The 21,438-nt window shown below is 49.6% G+C and overlaps 1 protein-coding gene and 2 long non-coding RNA genes across 3 annotated transcripts in view; 1 reads left to right on the top strand and 2 right to left on the bottom strand.

Annotated features, from left to right (window-relative positions):
* Positions 1-10,332, bottom strand: part of PDGFRA (platelet derived growth factor receptor alpha) — a 46,961-nt gene extending 36,629 nt beyond the window's left edge. Inside the window, exons 1-3 of the mRNA XM_006276211.4 lie at positions 10,168-10,332; positions 2,898-2,958; positions 1,177-1,491 (exon numbers count right to left, since the gene is read on the bottom strand). Coding sequence (XP_006276273.1) covers positions 1,177-1,491; positions 2,898-2,946 — 364 coding nt within the window. The 5' untranslated portion in view covers positions 2,947-2,958; positions 10,168-10,332. The remainder of the gene's footprint in view (positions 1-1,176; positions 1,492-2,897; positions 2,959-10,167) is intronic.
* Positions 10,333-10,614: 282 nt separating this feature from the next.
* The window catches only part of LOC109281589 (uncharacterized), a 64,379-nt gene continuing 53,555 nt past the window's right edge, over positions 10,615-21,438 (top strand). Inside the window, exon 1 of the long non-coding RNA XR_002088256.2 lies at positions 10,615-10,739. This is a non-coding gene — a long non-coding RNA (uncharacterized LOC109281589). The remainder of the gene's footprint in view (positions 10,740-21,438) is intronic.
* LOC132248550 (uncharacterized) lies at positions 11,958-14,683 on the bottom strand. Its single transcript, XR_009459771.1, has 2 exons — positions 12,267-14,683; positions 11,958-12,181 (listed from the first exon to the last, which is right to left on the bottom strand). It is a non-coding gene; the product is annotated as an uncharacterized LOC132248550 (long non-coding RNA).

Raw genomic sequence — 21,438 nt, 5'->3', positions numbered from 1 at the left:
ATCTATGGATACTCAGCTACCTTTGCAAAATTAATCTTCAAGTTTTGGCTGTTCGGAAAACCTCTAGTACTTGCTGCATATTCCTCCTTATATAATCTTCTTTTTAGCCCCAGACATTTTTCCTTCTTTTACAATCATGTTCAAGTGTTGTGGGGTGAATTTCAACCTCTTCCCATTTTTCTGTACTGCCCTGATAGCCTACTTACCCACGAACAAACACAGTAATTCTACCAGTGTGGTCTTTTGTCCCTTTAATGCTGTCACAAAACCCCTGCATCCTAGTAGATCCCTGGGATCCTCTATAATACTCTACAAAGATTCCCAATGAAGTATGAAAAAGATGTATCCTTACATTTACTTATAGCCCCATGTTTCTTCCCACTGATTCCCTACCCAACCCCCATATAAAAATTCAAAGGTATCAAAAGTTTTGGATGTAAAGAACTTAGATTTCATGGGCTCTTGTATTAATCAATTATAGCTCAGTTTGTGAGCTATTATAACCATGAAAAATACAACAACAACAAAAAAGAGAGAGTGAGATTTTGACCCTAGCCTTAGAAGACTAGTGAATAGAAGACCTTCCTGGGACAACCCATCTTACCAGAGTATGTGGGTGGGGATAATGGTGGGCACTTTTAAAAGGGCGGGGGAAGTTAATAGGTGGAGTGATATTCCCTGAGATTTATAAGGGGGGTAGGAAGTGAGGGGCAGTGGATCCAGTAGATTTTCCACTGTGCAGGAAAGGCAGTTTAGAGACAGGGAAAGCAGTATACTGTAAAAAAGCTATAAAAATTGCAAAGCACTGTAGGAAATTATAAATGGAAACATAACATTGTTTGTCTCTCACAAGACCGTCCAGTGGTGCCATTTCTCTTTTTAAACTTTTCTCAAGCATGTGTTTCAATACAGCAAAATGTTCTTACTAATCAGGATACCTGGCCAGATGAACCTTTAGTCTGATCTAACATAATAAGTCTTGTGTTCTAATATACCTAGTCCAAGCAAAGAGGTTGCTTATAATTTAAATGTTAAAAATGGCCCCTGATAGTATTTCATGTCACCTTGCTGCCAAAGTACCAACAACAATCAACGTACTATCAATATCTTTCTCAATATACAAGTTACAGCAATCCAGGTGAATTTTTCAGTGGAAACATGGCATAATCCACTCACCAGGTACATAGATGTAAATATCCGTCCCCTCTACTTCACCATCCTCCACTTGGGTATGATTGTAATAACAAGTGTATAATCCAGTAAGAGCAGCTGAGGCATCTCCTACTTCAAGCACAGTCACAAAGAGGCCACTGTTGTTCTCTTCAAGTCTAATGTCTATTTTCTGGTTTTCTTCAGCCATAGGGTATTGCCAGCTCACTTCGCTGTCCCCAGAGCATTTCAGGGTGAAAGAGGAATTCAACTGCACAACCATTTCATTTTTATTTGGAAATATAGTTGGCAATGGAAGCTGGCAAAATGTTAGCCATGGTCCTGGGAAAGTAAAAAGCAACATGTTACTAGGCAGGACATTCTCACCACAGAGCTGTGGAAAAGAATGAACAATCTGTCTGTATTGTAATAATTTTCATGAATGATTCAGTTATGTGGCTTCCCCTGGAAATGAGCCCTTTTTGAAAAATCACAGCATTTCTCTACAGAAGGCAAAAAAACATCTCTTTGAAACTCTGAGGAGATTAAATACAATTTATTTTAGTTCAGTCCTACTTGTGTCAAGATGTTAAAGACAGAATTGAAATTAGAGACGGTGCTTCCAAAATCCCAGATCCAAACAGACCCAAATTTGGGGAGCATTTTATTTTAGATCCATAAACAAAACTTTACTACTAGTTTTTGTTTCTGCTAGGCAGAGACCCAAAACCAAGTGTTGTGGCTCAGACCCACTTCAAGTTAAAACGTGAGGAAGGTTTGTAGTCAAATATTGTAACTCGTTAAATAGGATATTGTAACTGAAGTGCTTTTTAATATGTAATCTGCATTTACAGCACCAGATTTTCTGATTCACAGACATTGTGCTTGGCCTGGCCAAAAGCCAATCTAATTCCCAGTATAAGTATGAGCAGTCACACCTACAATTCTAGAACACCTGGAGAAATCATCAAGGAGTGAGATACACTGTTTATGACTGCCAAGAGACAAGCACAAAGCAGACTTCATGCAACTGAAAACTGAGCCCAGAGTAAAATGGTAGGCTCTGTAAAATAAACCAGCTATGCATACTTGTTTGGTAACAAAACAAGCATGGACGCTTTTATATATATTATTTGGATCTACTGGCTATTTTGTTCTCAGAACCTGGCACCAAATATTGTCTCCCCCCCCCCCCATTCCTTTTGCAGATATGGAAGACCTGATAGACAGTGCAGCTGGTCTGGTTATGTGCTGCCGAGTGAAAAGAATCAAGAAGCCCACTCAGGGAGTCTGCACCATGCTGCTCGAGGAAATCTGTTGTGAAAAACATGGGATGGCTGGTGCATTGGCAATCACACAATCCACCTACTTGAGGGAGCTAGAGAGCACCACAGCCCTAAGGCTACAGCAGTAAGTGCATGGTAGATTTCATTTCTCTGACAACCCTAGAGCTTCTGGGAATCCCATCCATTTACTTGGCCTTGACACAAGACACCAGGCTATGGTTCTATGAATACTGTCCTGTCAACAGATTTTATTTCATTCTTGGGATTTGTTCTTGTCTAGTTTTACCATATTGAAAGTGAGAAAAAAATGGAACTTATAGCAGATTAACTGATCATTTGATGTTTATTGCCACAGATGACATTGAAAAGAATAGTTTGAGGAATCCACTATTGAATACTGATTTAAGCACAGATTTATAAAGAAATAATAATTAAGAAACCTCAGGGATTTGGGAATATTACCTGTTAGGATACATCCCAGGCCCAGGAGTAATCTTGGGAAAGTACCCATGATTGCAGAAAACTAAAAAAGAATAAAGGAAAAAATAAAGTTAGTAAACAGATTGAAATAAATTCAAAAATATTTACTTACAGAGATTCTGATTCCATTAAAACAAGAGTCCCTTCAGAGCCCTCCCATAAAAATGATCCAGACATTTTGGGCCAAATTCTACAGCCATGGTCCAATCCTGCAGGTCACTGAACTCTTCTTGCTAAATTCCAAGTGCCTGAAACTTCAACAAGTTTTCAGATTTGACATCATAAGAACATCACTGCACATATAGGAAAATGCCACAGAAGTCGACGGGGTAGCAGTGTATTTACACTAGTGTAACTGACAGCAAGATTTGGTCCTTTGATTGGATTTTTGAGAGGAAAAGTATATTGAATGTAATTTTAACAGTTAAAAGTACCATCATCCAGTTATCTTAATATTCCATATTTTTAATTGTTAATTAATGTGTTTGTTTCATCCAATCAGAATTACCTTGATCGAAAGACATTCTGTTTAAAACATATGTTGAGATTCTCCAGTAAAACGCAGGAGGGAGCTCAAGACTAGCATTCATAAAGTACTTCTTTTCCCAAGCCGTATGAAGGACAATGATTTATATCTTTGCTTCTTTCAGATATACAAAGCAAATTGCCATAAAACTGAAACAAATAGCCATCTAACTACATGCCATATTATAACATTTCAGTTTACAGTAATTGAACCATCAGCAGATTTTCAAAGGTAAATCCTGCAGTTACTACAAACAGAAATTTTATTATTAGCTTCAACAGGAATCCATTCTGGCCCAAAGTGGGTATAAGTTGAATAAGAGCTGTACCAATGGACTTCTACTGGAGAGCACAGGCCACTTAGACGTGAATAAAAGAATGATAATGCACTGTGCTTGGGATCAGTTCTTAAAGATTTGGGGTATCTTCAATTCATGCAATTAATACAGAACAGTTGGTTTTGGGAAAGGAAAGCATGTAAACACGTCCAGATATTAAGAATATGTCACCTACACCTTTTAATAAAATTATTACAGAATACCAGGAAAAATTTCTTTATGAAAGATGAGTTTGACCCTCCTTTCTCTTGCAACATGTGGAATAAAACATATAAGGCAGAGCAAAATGTGTTTGGTATCAAGTGAAGGATTTGAATGGTGTCATGGCAACACTAAGATTTACACACTACCAGCTACAAAAACATGTGCAGCAGCTTCAGAAATTCAGCAGACAGAATTCCAACAGAGACAAGCCATTTAGGCTGATTTTGCAATTAGTAATAATGGTCATGTGTTTATGTATCTGCCTCTCACTGATAACAGACTCTGGGACATCAAAGAAGTCCTCCGGTTTCAGCCTTCTTACTCATTTTTATCACATGTACGTCCTGTATTTCTTTAGATAGTGACCTACTGTACATCCTTAAAAAATCCCATAGTTTGCCCTACTGATTTGATTCCTAAGTGTTCAGGATTCTTGAGACAGTGATACTCACATTGCCTACCAGGTTTCCTTCTGCCTTTCAGATAGAAGGATCTCTTGCCTTCACTTTTATAGACTATTCAGTGCAACCAGTAATAATATGGACGTGATTCTCATCTCACATAAATGAGGTGTAATTTCAACTAAAATCAATGGAGTTTACAGATGTGAAACTGGTATAAGTTAATAGTGAATAAGGCCCTATAAATACCCATGTACATTTAGGTGACAACACAATATACTTCCAAAGTACTGCGTGAGCTTTAGCCAAAGAGCTCAACTACCACAAAAACCAATTGGAGCAGAGTGGCTTAATCTACTGTGAGGAATTTAAAATGTACAGATTTCCTAGATGTCCTTTGACAGACTGGTTGCTCTTTAAGACCTCATGACTGATCATTTCCATCAATGATATTAATTGGAGGACAAGGCCCAGAGCAACTGTCAGAGAGAGACTAGGGACAAATGGGTGATGCTACATCACATAAGTCTGATTCCATGTAGAATTTGACTTAATGTTCTGCATCTTGTGAAGGTGCACAGAGGACCAGAAAGCTGCACCCACATGTTCTGGCTTATGCTCATTTTGCCTGTTTACTTAATTCAGTGCCCATACTTTAGGCAGCATGTTGGTCAGAATCTAATGATTTAGTTTTTGCTAGATGCGCAACATTTTAAGCCTCACCCCAGGGCAACAGAAAAAATGAACCCATCACTGTCCTCCATGCTCTTCAACTATTTTTGTCTAGCAATCTTCAGTAAACATAGCAAGTCTAGTTCCTCCTAATACACCCCAGGGACCAGATCACCAGCTACTGTAAATTGGAGTAACACGTACCACTAAAGTCTCTAGAGCCAAAGAAGCTGAGGTTCTGACCCAACATCACTAACACATATGCATATCTGGTCTGATCCTTCATTCCTTAAGCATCTAACAGGAGTTTGGGAGCATGCAAGAAATACAAGACCTGGCCCAAATGTCAAAATAATAGTTTGCCAGCGTCTAGGTAAAAGCAAGAGGTGTTGAGTAAAGCAGAAATTTAACTTGTTCAGAAATTTTGATTTTGAAGTGGTCTGAATTAAATATTAGTGCTTATTTTTAATTAAAATAAATTATTACATGAACATAAGCAAAACATTTTGTTTGAAAGTACCTGACCTTCCAAAAACTTACAGCTAAGCACAGGCAGACCACCATTGACAGTGGTTTGTAAGGAAAAGCAAAATGTGCCAAAAAACTGTATAGAAAAAAATTGACAATCTTAGTCCACCCTTCTGCATATAATGAGGAAAATGTTACTATGATGGAAAGAAAAAGAGCTTTTTTTCTGCTGTCCTAAATCAAACACAGAAATTACCAGGATTGTAGAATTTCACATCCACCATTAAACCAATAGTAACAGCTCTTGCCCATTGACACTATTCACCTGCATTTAATTCAACTGGCCACATGATGGCAATGTTGATCCATCCTAATGTAATCAAATTTCTTTTCCTTGGCAGAAGGAAAAGGTTAGTCTCAAAGGCAGCAGATGGAATTTGAACTGGGTCTCCAGGGATCAAGCTAAAACCGTCATTTTTTTTTTATATTTTAATTTCATACGAGCTCTATTTTTTTGAAAAAAAAAACCCAACAAAATGGTCTTGCAATCATTTGTTTGCTCGTTTGGGTGAGCAGTACCTCTGAAGACTAGTGATATGAATAAAGGGTCAGAGGTTGGTACCCCAAATTCTGTTATCTCTTCAGGTCTTGGAAATATAATCCTAACTATGAAAAGGGTGGATACTTTAATATAGGTCTCCCCAGACTGTAAGTCTGGCCTCCCTCAGGAAGCTCTGATCTTTTCCAGGAAAAGTTCAGGCAAGCCCAACAAAAGGAAATCATTTAATGAAAATGGTATATTTTGTTAGGTTGATTTAAACATGAGGACAGGGCCACCTGAAACTTTTCTTGGTGGTTGGCTCCTTTCCTTATGAGAACATAAGGGAAAGCAGAGCCTTCCATACAATGAACAAAAGCAGGCTCTGGAGTTTTTGTTGAAAGCAGAGAGGAAAGGAATGAGCAAGAAAAAGTTATCCATCTATCCCCTTAAAATGCAGCCTTACAGAGTAAAGCATACATTGGGTTTCAATTTTTCCCCTAAAGGGAGGTTTGCTCCGATACATCTTTACAAAGAATTACCTCTAGGATGATTTAAATATTTCTTCTATACCAGAGAAGCATAATTAGCTATCAGATCTAACTGTACGACATTCTGACATTGTGCACAGCCCTGTACAAGCTACACAGTGGAGAGTCCCAAAGTGTTTACAAGTCAAATGCCTTGATTCTGTGATCTCACGCATGGAACAAGTCCCATGTGCCCAAGCAGGGCTCCAATGACTTCAAAGAGCTTGTTCAAGAATAAGGGTTTCCCCTCGTGGAATTGCTGCAGGATCGGGGTCCAAATGTTTAAAAAGATGGAGAAAACTCAACAAAATGGCTAAGCACGGAAATTTGGGGGAGAGGGAATGCTTTTGCTGGCTCTTTTAATTCTTGTGGGTACCAGTGAGGCAACTGTTGAAAAATCCTGCTATGATCTTTGAAAGAGCTGAAACAAATGTCTTCCCCTCAAAGTACTCAAAAGCATAAGACACATTCAAACCCTAGTCTTGGACTGCAGACCAAGAGACATAAAAAATACGATTTAAAATGTACTTAATTAATTCCTGCTTTCCTTGGTACCAAAACCTGTGCAAAGATCTCGTTAGAGCCTAGACAGGAGACCACAAATGATAGCAAACTTGCTCACAACCCCACAATCAAATAAGTGCCCACAGATTTTTGCACCCTCCTGTGCTGTTGTAATTTCAGCATCAGGAGCATGATTTTAAAGTAAACTGACTAGGGAGGGGGAGCCCAGTGTTGTTTGGGTTGCTAAATCCTAAATTTTTGTGTAGTTGTAATTTTTCTTAAAACTGTTTCCAAGTTTTGGAGAAAAATTCTCTTTGTTGAAGCCATTGTTTGTCTGGGGGCATGTCCAACATGCAGAGCAAGGAAACTCGTTGGAAAAGAATTTTCTGCTTCTAGATCAGATTTTGTTAGGTCTGTGTTGTGTCAGGGCTGACGGTCTTCTTAAGTAGTTTAGATTATGGAGGGTATAGGGTGGTTGGGATAGCGATGATCCGGCCTGAGGCAGGGGGGTTGCACTAGGTGACCTCTGGAGGGCCCTTCCAGCCCTAATGCTCTATGATTTTATGATCATTTTGAAAAACCCTATCATTGGGATTCAGACAAAATATGAACCTTGCAGGCTTTGATTTCTGACCTCCTGTCTGGTCAGGCTCTGTGCTTCTTCCCACTGGCTTGGTAGGAAACTCTGAGGGAATCTTCTTCTCCGGGATTCAGCACTGGTGCCCCGGGGGAGCTGTGCTGGCAGATGCTGTGGCAGGCTCGAAGCCCTAAGACTGGTTGCATATGCATGAGTTGGGACAAGAGCCACAGGCTTGATTCCTCGTCATCACTACGGCGCAGTGCTCCCGTCAGCTCCACTGAAATGAAGCCGGGGCCAGGTTCAGCCTCACCGCAGCAAGGGCACAGGATCCGGCCCGCGAGGAGCGAGCCGCGTGGGGCGAGCCCGGCAGAGCCCGCGGCGCAGCCGCCGAATGAAACCAGCTGCAGGCTCCGGGGAGCGGCTGGCGGCTCCCTCCTGCGGCGGCCAGGGGGCAGCACAGCCCGCGCTCCGGCCGGCCCGAGGGAGACTCCGCCGCTGCCTTGCCCTTGGGAAACCGCTGTCTGGCACCCGGCAGCCTCTCCTCTCCTCTCCTCTCCGCCCCGCCACATCACACGGGCAGCAGCCGCCTCGGCAGCTCTGCCCCCCGCCTGCCCTCGGGAGCCGCCTCAGCCGAGAGCCTGCTCCAGCCACCTCCAGCCCCTCGGCCTGCACCAGGGAGCCTGACTTTGCTCTTAGGACCCCCTGGGAAACGCACAGCCCGGGGGGGTGGCTCAGCCTCCCACCGCGGAGACAACCAGATGCGGGATCCCTTCGCTCACGGATCCTTCCGGGGGGTCCTTCTTTGAGATGAGATGACCCCCTGGGCGGGATCCGGGCGCTGGGCAGCGAGGTCACAAGTCAGGGGCCAAATAGTTTCTTCCCCGCCCAGAGCCACTCGCACATGTGGACCGGACCGGACCGGATCTGGGGGAGGAAATGGGACGAAACCAGCGGGGTCTCTCGATGTTGAATGGGGTGCGGCCGAAATCACGCAGAAAGCTTAGGCAGCTTAAAGAAAGAGCAGCGCCGGCCGTGAATGGGAAGCACCCGAGGGGCTGCTCTCCACCCTGGTCTGCCTGCAACAAGGACCCGAAGTGAGCAGCTGGGAGGTGGGGGTCTGCCCCGGGACGGCTCAGCTCGGGAAGGCACGGGCATGGGGGCTCCTCCACCTCTGGATGTTACGAAGCCGGGCAGCTGGGAGGGGGAGGAGGGTGTTGACATTCACCCCTTCAAAGCCCCTGTCCTGGGTTTTTGAATGTCTCCAGAGCACGGACTGGCCCTTGGGAAGTGAAGCCCTGGCAGGCGCTGGTGTCCCGAAGCGGGGAAAGCGTGGGGGGATGATCCGAGAGGGGGGGGGGGGGGGGCGTCCAGCAGCAATAGCAACATCCAGCCTCGGAGTTGTTTTCCTAGGAAACAATAGGGGAGCCCTTGCCAAATTGAAGCAACATTTTTTTATGCGGGTTAGCCAGAAAAAGAAAAGAAAGAAGGAGAGGAGAGGAGAGGAGAGGAGAGGAGAGGAGGACCCGCTATTATTTCCTCCCTGGGGACTGAAATGCTGTCCAGGCTCGGATTGCCCTCTTCCCCGGGCAGGGCTCGGCTGCCCCACGGAGCAGAGGGCAGGGGTCCGCCTCGTCTGTGCCCTGGGGGGAGCCCGGGCGGGGCCGGGGGGAGCGGGAAGGATCCCTCGGGGCGACGGCGCGGCCGGGAGCCGAGCGAGTGCCCGGAGCCGCCCGTGGCCGCCCCCGCCCCGGGGACGTGGCTCTGCCCGCTGGGCGCCGCGGCTGCTGCCCGCGCTGGCCGGGCGGGGACGAGCCCCAAGGGATCCCGGGCCGGCGGGAGGAGCCGCGCCGCGGGGGCCGGGGTCTGGCGCTGCCGGAGCCCCCCGGGGCTGAGCAACGCCGCCGCAACCCCAGGAGCCATTTCCTCGCTCTCCCCGGACCCTGCCGAGGGGTCCTGACCGCATCCGCGCCGACGCCGGCCCGGGAGGGACGAGGCTGCGGGGCCCCCGGAGCTGTGGGGGCAGGTCTGAGGGGCCGCCGTACCCAGAGATCGGGACCATTTGGTCCTGCTGCGGAGGGCACCGGGAGTAGCAGCCAGGCTATGCCCCGCGGTCGCTTGTCCCGGCCCCCCGAGCCCGACCCAGCTCCCCGGGAGCCGCGACGTGTGTCCGCCAGTCTCTGCCGCTCCACCGCGGCCGCCCGCAGCGCGGGGCAATCCCCGTCCCTGCGCAGATCCCCGCTCCCGCCCCGGTCTCCATCCTGCCGCCCGCCCCCTCCCAGCAGCTCCCCGGGAGCTGAGATGTGCCCTCGCCGCCTCCCCGGCGCTCCCAGGTGAGCCGCCCCAGGGACTGCACAACCGCTGGCTCTGTCCCCCACACCCCCCGCGACTTGATGGCCTGCATCGGAAGGGACTGCTGTGCTTCGCCTCCCCCTGCTCCCAAGCGGCCCCTGGAGAAGGCGAGGCGATGGGGGACCGTCCCACCCAGCCCGTACCTGCTCCTGGCTCCGCGGACCCGCGCCGCCAGCCCTACGCGCGGAGTCCCAAATCCTTCCACGTCCTTGGTGGCTTCTCCTCCTCCCCCTAGATCCGACTGGGACGGGCTCAGAAACCGCGCCTCGTCATTGATCCAGCGCTCGAGTCCATCCTTCCAAAACTAATCATTTGCTTTAAGTAAATAGCTGTCAGGAAACGAAGCCCCCCCTCCCCTCCCCTCCGGCCCCTTCAGAATAAGAGCCGCCCTCCCGCGCCCCGCGCCTGCGGCCCCGCCGCCTGCAGCCTGCGTGCGGGGGGGGGGCTCTTGTGCAAGCAGGGGAGCCACTCGCCGCCTGCAGACTCCACCAGCCCCGGACTGGGCCGGGGGGGCAAAGGGGGGGGAGTTTAGCCATATGGCAAGGGAGCGTGTATGGGGGGGGAGGGGGCGAGGAGAGCTGTGCACTGCAGGGAGGGGGAAACAAAGTTTCTTTAAAGCCCCAAGTGTTCCCCGTGTCATGAACGAGCTCTCCTCCTCGGCCACGCACTCGGGGAAGGTGTGCCAGATGCCCGGACGTGTGTCCATCCTCCCCATGTAAGTCTCGGGATGAAAAGCTGAGCTGGAAATGAATGTCACGCCGTCTTTTCGACCCGACTGGGCTCAGGGCTCAGCGCACAAAGCCGCATGGCAGCGTCTTAGCCAGAAGCAGCAGGCACTGAGCCGCAGCCGAGTGAGCAATAGTTATGAATGAAAGAAACCGCGAAAGGTAACGCTAGGGAAAAAAACCCAACAACAACAACAACAAAAAGCCCGCTGCTTTCCGACAACCGGGAGGCTTGGGATGGTCTCGGCACGAGATCGGGGAACCCTGTCTAGACGACGTCTCCACAATTTTGAATTGATCTTGTGAATCCGGCTTTCTGGACAGGGCTTTGATCACCCGGCGGGAGATAAAAGTATCTCTGCCTTGCTGATTGTTGCTGCGTGCTGGAGACAGGGAGGGGTGGTGAGCGCCGAGGGGTATCTGTGCTGGGGGAGTGAGACGGGCTCTTTTCCGTGCGGTGTCTTTGCAGCGGTCGTGGGAGAGGGGGCACTGCAGCCTCAGGAAAGGAGGCTGAGACGCGTCCGACTGGCCCCTCTCGGGACGCGTAGGGCACCGGGCCGGACGCGCCTGGGCGCTGGGAAGGGGGTTCTCGAAGAAGAGGAGGTTACAGTGGTTCCCCCTCTTCTTGTCTGCATCCTCTGCCTGCTTTCCCCTTCCCCCGCGTAGTGCCTGCGTGCATCCCCCTTCCCTTCCTTTCTAAGCAAAACTTTGTTCTCAAAGTCAAGCAGCAGGCTCCAGAGGCTCCATCTCTCCCAGACTAAGGAGAATTAGTCTCTGAAGCGAAAATGCCCCCGAAGGGAAATGAGGAAGGCTGTGAAAGGCAGGCAGCGAAAGCATGGGCCAGCCGAGTCCCCGTGGCTGGGCTGGCAGGGTCCCCCCTGCCTGGGCTCAGTTGATCACATTGCCTGCAGCCTTCTGCAGCCTTAATACATCTTCAGCTTGAGTGAGTGCACAACCTCACTATTGCTTCCACATGTTCCTTCAGGAAATCATTGGAAGCAGATATATGAACAGCCCCTTGTTCGGAATGCTAACAGGATACCGTAATGCTTGTAAATAAATAACAGGCTCCCATGGATTGGAAGTAAGGGTAAGGGGCAGTGGAGGGTACACTCATCTTGCAATTTTTTACCTGACAGGTAAATAAATACATAAGTTTGATCGTTTAAAGTGGTGGTGACGAGAGAGAGAATGAGGAGACAAGGCTCTCAGGAAATCGAAAGGTGCTTTAAGATGTTTGAAATGCAAATGGACTTCAAATTTTGAAACAAAGTTAGGGTATCAGTCAGGGGCTGCCAGGAGCTAGCGTGGAGTGGGTTTGCAGGCTGGCTTCACTTTCGTTGCCTTGATTTGTGCACGGATAGGCCGAGTGACGCTGTAAAGGGACCTTTGATGGAGTACTTTCGTGATCAGATGTGACGGGAGACCCATTCTAGGACAAACAAAAAAAATGAAGCAGAAGAGGAAAAAAAAAACAAAAAAGAAAACAAAAAAAAGCTCCTTCTGGTTGTAATTACCTGCCTAATTTGAATAATGCCTTTGTCATGATCATTAACAAACAATCGCTAAAGGCTTCCATGTGGGAGATCAGATCACAGGGCTGAACAACAAAGCGAACCTCCTTGGAGTGCAGGTCTGGGGAGGTGTAGGTTGTAGCCGTGTTGGTCTGGGGAGGTGGCTGCCTCGCAGGCCTCCATCCCCGGCGGGACGCACGCTCCGGGCATGGTCCCCAGCCCCGGGCCGGGACAGCAGCAGGGCTGCCCTCGTCTCGGCTGACCGGGCCCGGCGCGAACATGCTTGGGGAGCGGGAGCAATTGTTAATCACTCGACCTTTCCTGCCTCTGCTCCTGGCCCAGCGCAGGGATTGGTACCTGAAAAGTGATGACATTAGCAGCCCTTTATCTCCAGTCCCGAGTCACCTCATTAATTAACCGGGGGAGCTGTCTCCAGGCCCCTCTGTGTCAATCACCCTGCAGGGCTTCGCCGGGGGGGAGAGCCAGGAGCCCTCTCCATGCTGTTGTTGTAAGATCCGACGAGATTATTGCACGGAGAGAGGAGCAACGCTGTCCTGTGTGGTCCCGCGCTTGGAAACAGGGCGAGAAATCTCCGCGTTTACAAGGCTGCGTGTTTATTTTTGTACCTCCCGAGGTATCTGCCGGGCAGAGAGCAAAGGGAGATGCACACCAGATGTGCCTTCGGGTGGAGAGCCCCGCTCTCCCCAGTTCCCAGCACAGCTGACTCTTGGCCATTTGCTGGGAGAGAGACCCCACTGTGCTCACGTCCCAGCCCCCTCCAGCCTCCTCCTTCCTGAGTTCAGAAACAGGCTTTGCAAACGGATCCTGTCGCGGTGCTGGCGGTGGAGAAGGTGGCACTCCATACCACTGTCACATGCCAGCACCCCGGGGGTGGCCCGTGTGCGGGGGTCTGGCTTGGGGGAAGGGGTTGGAGGGGGGGCGGGGGGAACCTGGTGGGCTAAGAAGCCCTGCCTTACACGGCACCCCACATCTGGATAGTTTTACCACTTTTCTTCCAGAAAAGCTTGGTGGTTGTGGCTTTGCCAGAGCCAGCAGCTCTTAAGGATGATGTCTTAAAACAAACAGCTCTCTCCTAAGCTAGATGCTTCAGCAAGATGTATTCCTGTGTGCGCTGTTTCCCAGATGGCTTCCGTGACCAGTTGTCTTCTCCCAACCCCAGCGAAGGGCAGCTAGGCAAGGCAGGAGGCACCTGAGCTGCTTGTGTTTGCGTGGGACAAACCCGAGTGCCTGGGCTCTGGGTGCAAAAGCAAGCACTTCAGTGGGATGGTTTAGGAACATCTGGGAAGGGGGTGGGGCTGGGCAACCCTTGAGGTCCCTGCCAACCCTGAGACTGTATGTGACAGTGGGGCCAAGCGGGTCTCTTCTATCCCAAGCTGTTACAGGGCTCCCTTTTCAGGCTCTTCCAGAACAGGCAGCCTGAAGCATACGGCGCTGTGCTGGGGGGAGGGAGGGCTGTTTATGTGGCACGCAGATGCGAGCTCCACATCTCCAACCAGTCCCAGCTGAAACAAGACAGAGCCTGGTGTTGACACCTCAGCCCTTCCCCGCGCGCTGACTGCAAGGCCCAGCTGGGAGGGAGGCTCCAGGGCTGCTGTGGGGAGCGGGCCTGGCTCCCTGGGGAGAAGGGGGGAGCTCTGCTGGGAGGAACCGCGCTTCCGCCTCTCTGGGGCTGCTCATTACAGTCTGCAACGCGCGGCTGTTTATTGGGCCGGGCCGGGAGCCTCAACCTGCCCCCCTCGCCCCTGCAGCGCTATTGGCCTCGGGAGAAGAAACAATTTGCTGGAAGTAATGACCCCTTTCCTGCCTCTCCCGAGGGTGCGATGGACTCGGGTTAAGTAGCTGAGGACACAAGGCGGGCGAAGAGTCCGTTCCTTCGGGCTTCTCCAGATGCCGTCGCAGGGAGGGAGCCTTTGTCTTGCTTGGCGGAGGCCTGCTTTTAATTATGGCAACCCCTGCTCAGGCATTTGCAGCACACAGGCCCTGGGAGCACGGGGCACCCGGTTCCCTGCGCACCCGCCCGTCTTCGTGCCTCTGCTCGCCACACACCGCGATCTCTCGCGTGGGCCCTGCGGGGTGGCGGGGGCAGGCGGGAAAGGGGCAGGGGGGGGCTCCCCTGCTTCTGTCTTGCACCGGGGGACACACAGCCACTCCATCTGGATCCATGCAGCCGTGAATGCCCCGCGAGGCCAGGAGCGGCAGCCCAGTTCGGGGCAAGGGACGCCTGGCTCAGGCCATGCTCGGGAGGCGCGGCACCCTTCCCCGCCGTTGCCAGTCTCAAAGAAACGCCTCCCTGCCCCGATGCAGCTGAGCAGCATGTGCAGGAGCGGCGGCAGGAAGTGGCTTCTGGGAATTTCTCTTTGATCCGCAGTCAGATGCGCACTCCGAGCGGGAAACGAGCTGCGGAGGCGCGGACCTCCCCTCGCGCCTGGGCTCATCCGCACCGCGGCTGGGGGACGAGGTCGGTTCCCCCCACGCTTATCTTGCTCGCTGGAAAGGAGGAGGGGAAGGAATGAGGGTGCGGATCTAGTCTTAATGAGACTCGCAACTCGGGGTTTCAGCAGCAGATACTGGGGCAGACGCTGATTTCAACAGTGTCAGAGGGAAGAGGCTGGAAGGGGCCTCGGGACACCACGTAGCCCAGCCGGATCGGACCTGCAGCCCGGGCCATGCCTGGGCGGGGAATCTCCCGGCCCGCTCCGCGCTCTGCAGGGCGCCGTGTCCCGGAGGGCCTCCCCTGACAGGACAGGACCAGCCCCTGGGACAGCGAGCCGTAAACTCTCCTCTCCCGCGAGTGCCCGCTGCGGAGACAAGAGGAGGCGAGGGAGGAGGAGGAGGAAGCCAGCCGTCATGTCCATCGGGGCTGACAGGGGCAGACAGCCCCTCTGCTGACGTGCACACATTTCCCCGTTTCCCTGGGATGTTTTCTTTTCCACAACACCAGTTCCACTCACTCTGTTTGCTCAACACAATTTGGCTTTGAATGAGCTCCAGTGACACTGGCGGGGAGCTCAGCCAGACAAAAGAAGTTAACGCCGAGCTCCCTCCCACCTTTATTTGGATTCCCGGTGCTGCTGAAGGCAGGCGATTGTGCCCACAGGTTCTCTGGGGCGTCTTCTGCAGCGCGGAGATGTTTTGTTTCCATTGCTGGCGTTGCCTTTTAACATTAAAAAGGAGGAGGGGTGGGAGGTGAAAGCGTTTTATTCTCTGAAAACAAGCTGTGTTTTCCTGCTGCTCCCGCCCTGGGTCTGGACTGCGGTAGTGTACGCAGGCGGCTCGGGTCCTGGCGGTCCTCACCCAGCGCAGAGGTGAGGTAATGCAGCCTGGGGAGGCGAGGAAACCGTGACTCCTCCGCCCTGCACCAGGCCTGGGGCCCGGGGCCAGGGGGCAGGCAGACCATCCCGCTCTTCACCGCTCATGCCACGGAGCTGAGGGTGAAGCTGCTTCCCCATCCCGCACATCCAGAGAGGCAGAGACAGACGCGCTGTACTTTAATTAGTAATACTAGTATTACTCGCAATGCTCCACTGTGACAATCTGTGTGAAAGACAGTCCCTGCTTGGGAAGAGCTTGCCATGTCAGCAGGCAAGAGAGAGGAGAGAAGGAAGGAAGCCTTGTTATCCCTTTGCAAAGATGAGGGGCAGAGGAAGTTAAGCCTAAATGCTTCCAGACTTTGGAGGGCAGCCTGGCTTTTCTCTGGTTCAAGGGGACTTGGATGTCTCGTACTTTTGGGTGTCGAGGCCCGAGGCAAGCCAGGAAAGCTGCAGCACTCCTGGACTCAGTGCAGAGGTAGCTGACTGATCCCAGGAAAAAGCAGATGGGATGGAGGGGACACACATAGGGACTAGGGTGGCCATCATAGAGGACAGTCCGGTTGTCCTCTGTCCTCTATTGCTATGAAACCCGATGACTTTATGTCCTCTATTTTTCTCTTTCAAGAAAAATAAAGGACATAAAGGTGTCCTGTTTCTTAGCAATAGAGGACAGAGGACAACTGGACTGTCCTCTATGATGGCCACCCTAGAAGGGACTGAGTCAAACACTGTCCAGGAATCCCTGAGCATAAAAACCTCCAGGTGGTCCGAGGTTAGTCACCTAAGAGATTAGCAACATCCTTTGTGTATGAGAATTTCACAACATCACTTCACAAACATCTGTCAGCATCTGTGGAAGGGAAAACAACATCTTTCCTGTGCAGACTGCTGCTGGCAATAGCATTGCACAAGTGGGCTGGGTTTTGTTGTCGTCGAAACGGCCTGGCTTGCGCTGGCCTGGCGCCAGGGACGTTTTCGAGCGACATGGGGGAGAGGTGTCTGCACGGATCCTAAAACCAGTCCCGCCCGGAGTCGGAGACAGCTAACGGCAAGGAAATCTTGGAGATACTTAAATCTCGAAAAGCTGCGAAACATCCCCCAATGGCCACCGCTGAGAGCACTGGGGGGCGCTCGAGTCCAACACAGGACTCAACCTGCTCCGAGGCGGCCTGGGCAAAACTTGAGCCCGGCGCACGTGGGAGAGTTGGACCACTGCCTGCGCCGATCGCAAGTCCGTGCGCAGCTCCGCATCCGCCTCGCCGCGGCCGGCGGGTGTGCATGCACGCGTGTGTGCTCGCGCGCTGCATCCGCTGACTTTGCAACGAAGTAAAAAGCCTGTTTAAGCCTGTTTAAAAAGCCTCGCATTTGCCACCGATTTCCTTTTCTGAAGATTTTGCCTGTCACAACGTGCTAATGGCTTCTGGTCCGTGGTGGGCCTGGTAGGTACGGTGAATGGGAACTCGGCCAGATGAACCCGCAGGGCCGCTCTCCGAGTGTGCTGGTCTTCACCTCCCAGAGTGCTAAAAACACCCGGCCGTTACCCATAGTCATGGTCACATTGGCCCAAGGTAAATTCAGTCGGAACCGATCCAGCACAGTGACTCGATCAGCGCAGCGACCGGCCCGTTCCCTGTAAAATGCCCACTTGAAGCTGGCGGTCCTCTGCATTTTGCACGCAGGCTGCGAGGGAAGGTCTGCAGGCAGGGAGGGCGCCTCCCCCAGGGTACTGGAGCCAGTGCAGTTGCAGCTGCACGAGGGACGAATTTGGCTCAGAGTAGCGACAGATTAGAGGCCAGCTGCTCGACGGGTAAATCTCTGCTGGTCCACCCAGCTGGGCGGGGCTGTCGAGTGTCGCCCAGGTAATGATGATCAGCCACACCTGAGATAATTATTTTAGAAATGTTTTCAGCCGACAGCGAGTGAACAGAGTGCTGCCGGGCTCGGGATGCTTTGTGCATGGGCTCGTTGTCTCCCAGCACGACCCGACATCATGCAGAAGTGCTCCTGGAAGACCCTGCCAGTGCGCTGGAAGCGGCGCTGTGGTGGCGGAAGGTCGGGCCGGTCCAGGAGAGGGCAGTGTCCGCCCGGAGTTAGCGCGGCGCAGCGCTCCGGCCAAGGCAGGCAGGGAGCGGGGGCAGCAGCACGCTTGCCCGGGAGGTCGTGGGCATTAAGGAGCCCGGCTGCCTTTGGTATCACGCTGTGCTCCAAATCTCTTCCCTGACTTCTGCAGCTCAGAGCTGAATTTCTCAAGTTCTAGGCCCCCGAGATATTAATTTCCAACACGCCTTGGGTTGTGATATGTTTAATTTGTCTGCTTTATCCCTGCGTATTTTCTTGCTATTCTGCCTATTGGTTTTGAGTTATATCAAGGTGAACTTCTGTTCAACCCTCTAGCTATGCCCAAGGTTTCCTAATTCCGAGCCATGTTTAACAAAGCTTCCTATTTGTCACTGACTAGGCTCCAATATATCTAGCCACAACCCCCCATCTCTCTCTCTAGGGAGTTCTGATTCAGGTCCCATTCATGGCAATACTAATGAAAAGACCTCTGCAGAAGGGTAAGGGAGGAAGGGTGACATCATGGCATTCTTCCACTTCTGAGTCTCCTTCAGGTTTGGGATCTAAAAGGCTAAGGCTAAGGCTGTGTGGAACGGGAGCAAAAACAAATGTCTCCATATGGGACCAGAGGCCTTTTTTACATATAGCTCCAGAGAACATCACTGAGGGATCAGGTTACCTGTTTTGAGGAGTCCCTTGCTATGAAAGTTTGAGGCTTACATGGCTATGAAGGATCTGTGGTAAACTGCAGAAGGGAAATATGGAGAGCTGATGTAAGGGCCCAGAGCAACCTGCAGATGTGGTTCACAGGGAACAATCAGGAAGAGATTCTGAAAGGATGTCTAGAGATGAGGATTGTCTAGAGATGTCCTCCTCCTTCACACATACTCCTACTCTCTTTGATTTCATCATGAAAGAACCAGATCTAGCCTTAGATCATTCTGGTAAATTGCATTAACTGGTATCTTTGCTGGCAGTCTAAGCCCAAGGAGTGAATGGACATGCAGACAGCTTTTCCCTCTATGCAGGTTATGGCTGGGGCATATTCATCAGAAAACACAAAGAACTTTATCCTTCTCAGGGTCCTGTATGCTTCTGTGAATAAATAGAAGATTTCCAGTTCTGGAACTATGCATATGACCCTGAATAAAAAATGATAACTATTGTTTTAGGGGGGAAAGATTTGTCAACAAGGAAAAAAATCAAGCACAAATCTCAATGGATAGTTCCTGGAACCACCCTAAAGAGCCACAGATGTCAGTCTGAAGATCTGCATTTTTCAACAAGGAAACAGGCAGGGTTGATAGACAGGAAAACCAGTGGAGACTGCCCCTCTCTCCTCTGCCACCTAATGGCCCAGCTGCAGGTGGGACCATTCTTGGCCCAAGAGATGTTTTCCTTCAGTCTTGTGTTGTCAGTTTTCTCTATAATTTATTCAAACCCAGCCATTTTCTTTCCCCATTGGAAGTGCATACTGTCTTGTTAACAAGTTCCTTTGCTCCCCTATTGTTGAACAGTCTTTAGAACGTTCGGCTTTTTGTCTGTCATTTAAGCAAGGCAGGCACAGTGGGTGAAGCTCAGTGCAAAAGTAACGAGTGGGGGAGAGAAAATTCAGGCAGTTTGCTGTGCAGAGCAGCTGTGCAGAGCAGTGACTGTGAGCTGTGGATAGTGAATTTAAATTGAACAGGAAGCCACTGGTGAGACTCAGGAAAAACAGTGGGTGTTCGCCTCTGAAAATCTGAACTGTTGGCTCTCTCAGTCAGGTACCCCCATTTTTAAGTTGAAAAGTAGGTACTTATAGAAATTGAGGTGAGATTCAGCACTTTCCTATAAATCTGGTGCAACATCATTAACTTTCCTGGAAAGAGTCCAGATTTAATCTAATGTATAATTGAGATAAGAAATTGGCCCTGAATATCTTTTCTTTGGCAATAAATCTAGAGAAGTTCTGGGAAGAAAAATAATTTGAACCAGATCATTTGTGAATGCTTTTATTTAAAATATGCTATAGGCACTTTAAAGACATTTATTCTCCATGGCAGCAGCATTTTTAAATGTTCAGTTTGGTTCCAGTATCCAAGTTAACTGTGGAGTGCACAGTTCTACTTCAAATACAGTGTATATGTAAACATATCATTCAACATGAGGGTTACTGATTGGCTGGGACTGTCATGAGATGAACAATGCTGTTCACTGTTCTAGCTAGGAGTTATATGCAAATCTTAGCGAACCAGAGTTTATGACCTGTATTATCAGAAGTAGCTAGTGATACAGGGTGCTTAAGTGTTTGTGTGCCTACCGTGACACACTTGGAAGAAGCCCAATTTTCAGAGAGCAGTTGTTTAATGCCTTTCCAAAGCAAACTCCTCTGTGGTCTCCTTGTTTGGGTACTCAAAACCTGAAGCACCATCATTCATTTTTGTGTGAACAAATATAATTCCATATGCATCATGAAGGCAATATCCTTTAATGCTCGCCCTTATGTCCTTTGTTTACTTAGCTTACATCACTGTTACAGTATCAATTTATCATAAATTGTTGCAACCCATAATGTCTCTACATAGCTGCATGAGTCAATGGCAATGTGCTGAAGGCAATAGGAAGTTTGCCATTAATTTTCCTGTGGCCAGGTTAGTAGGAATTTCTTTAAAAGGACTGCAAAAGTAAAGGAGGGATATATAGGTTTGTGCTCTGATTTATTTCTTTTCTCATTATTTTGAGAGTGGAAGGATGAGGTGGGCTACAGGCAGCCTGTTCATTTTTTCTTTGGAAATGACAGAAATTTTAGGTCTTGTCATTCCTGTGTGCATTGGAGGACTCACTGAACCAAGCAAATGACACAGGTGTGTTCTCAGCAACCCATTCAATCTGGATCTTTCACAAAATAGTCTCTGCTCTCAGATGCTTGCTGGACACTTGAGTTAAATAGAGTTTAATAAAAAGCGTCAACAATCAAAGAGGTTCAAATAATCTATTTTACGTCTTTTGCTCAGGGTTCACTTTCTTGTTACTCATGACAGCAAAATAGCAGTAGTTATTCAGATACCTATAGTCTTCTGAAAACAACAGGGTAAATAAGATCCAAATGTCTAAGAAGAAAGCTGAAGAAAAGCAGGATTTGAAGGGAGATAGCCAGTCTCAGTGAGAGGTTACAATTGCAGATAGCATGCACTCCCTTTTTTAGAAATAGCTCCAGATGCCAGATTAATTTTTACTTTTTCTATAGGAAAAGTAAGGCATAGGTATTTCCTTACTGAAAGGAACTGGAAATTGGGCCTACTGTGGTATAAACACACAAAATTTCTTTTAATAAAAGTAATTATAGGACTAAATGCTGACCTTTCCAGTTGCAGGGTTGTTGACTGTAGCCGTGTTGGTCTAAGGGCCTAGGCAGGCAAGGTTCTTTGGATAGATGTGATATCTTTTATTAGACCAACTAAATACAGTTAAAGCTCTATAACTGGCATTCAACTTCTGAAATACTCTATTAACCAGAATTTATGGCCAGCCAGCCAGCCAGACACGTGGAGTGGGGGAGGGAAGCTCACATGTGGCAGCTGCCACTGCCACCCACCACCCTGCATTGCCCCCACTCTGCATGTGACCGCCATTCCCCCACCCCCGCTCCAGGTGCAGCTACCACCACCTCCCCCAACCCCCTGCTCCAAAGGGATTTTCAAAAAGGTTGAAAAACCCCTGCCTCAGATAACTGGAATTTTTAGATACCTGGCACCCCACTTACACCACTCATGCTGGTTAACACAGCTTTTAATGTAGTTGGAAAA

This window comes from Alligator mississippiensis, chromosome 2 (genome assembly GCF_030867095.1).
Source record: "Alligator mississippiensis isolate rAllMis1 chromosome 2, rAllMis1, whole genome shotgun sequence".
NCBI classification, from domain to species: domain Eukaryota; kingdom Metazoa; phylum Chordata; order Crocodylia; family Alligatoridae; genus Alligator; species Alligator mississippiensis.
The sequence above is the reverse complement of the archived record's forward strand: the minus strand, read 5'-3'. Positions and strand labels throughout refer to the sequence as shown.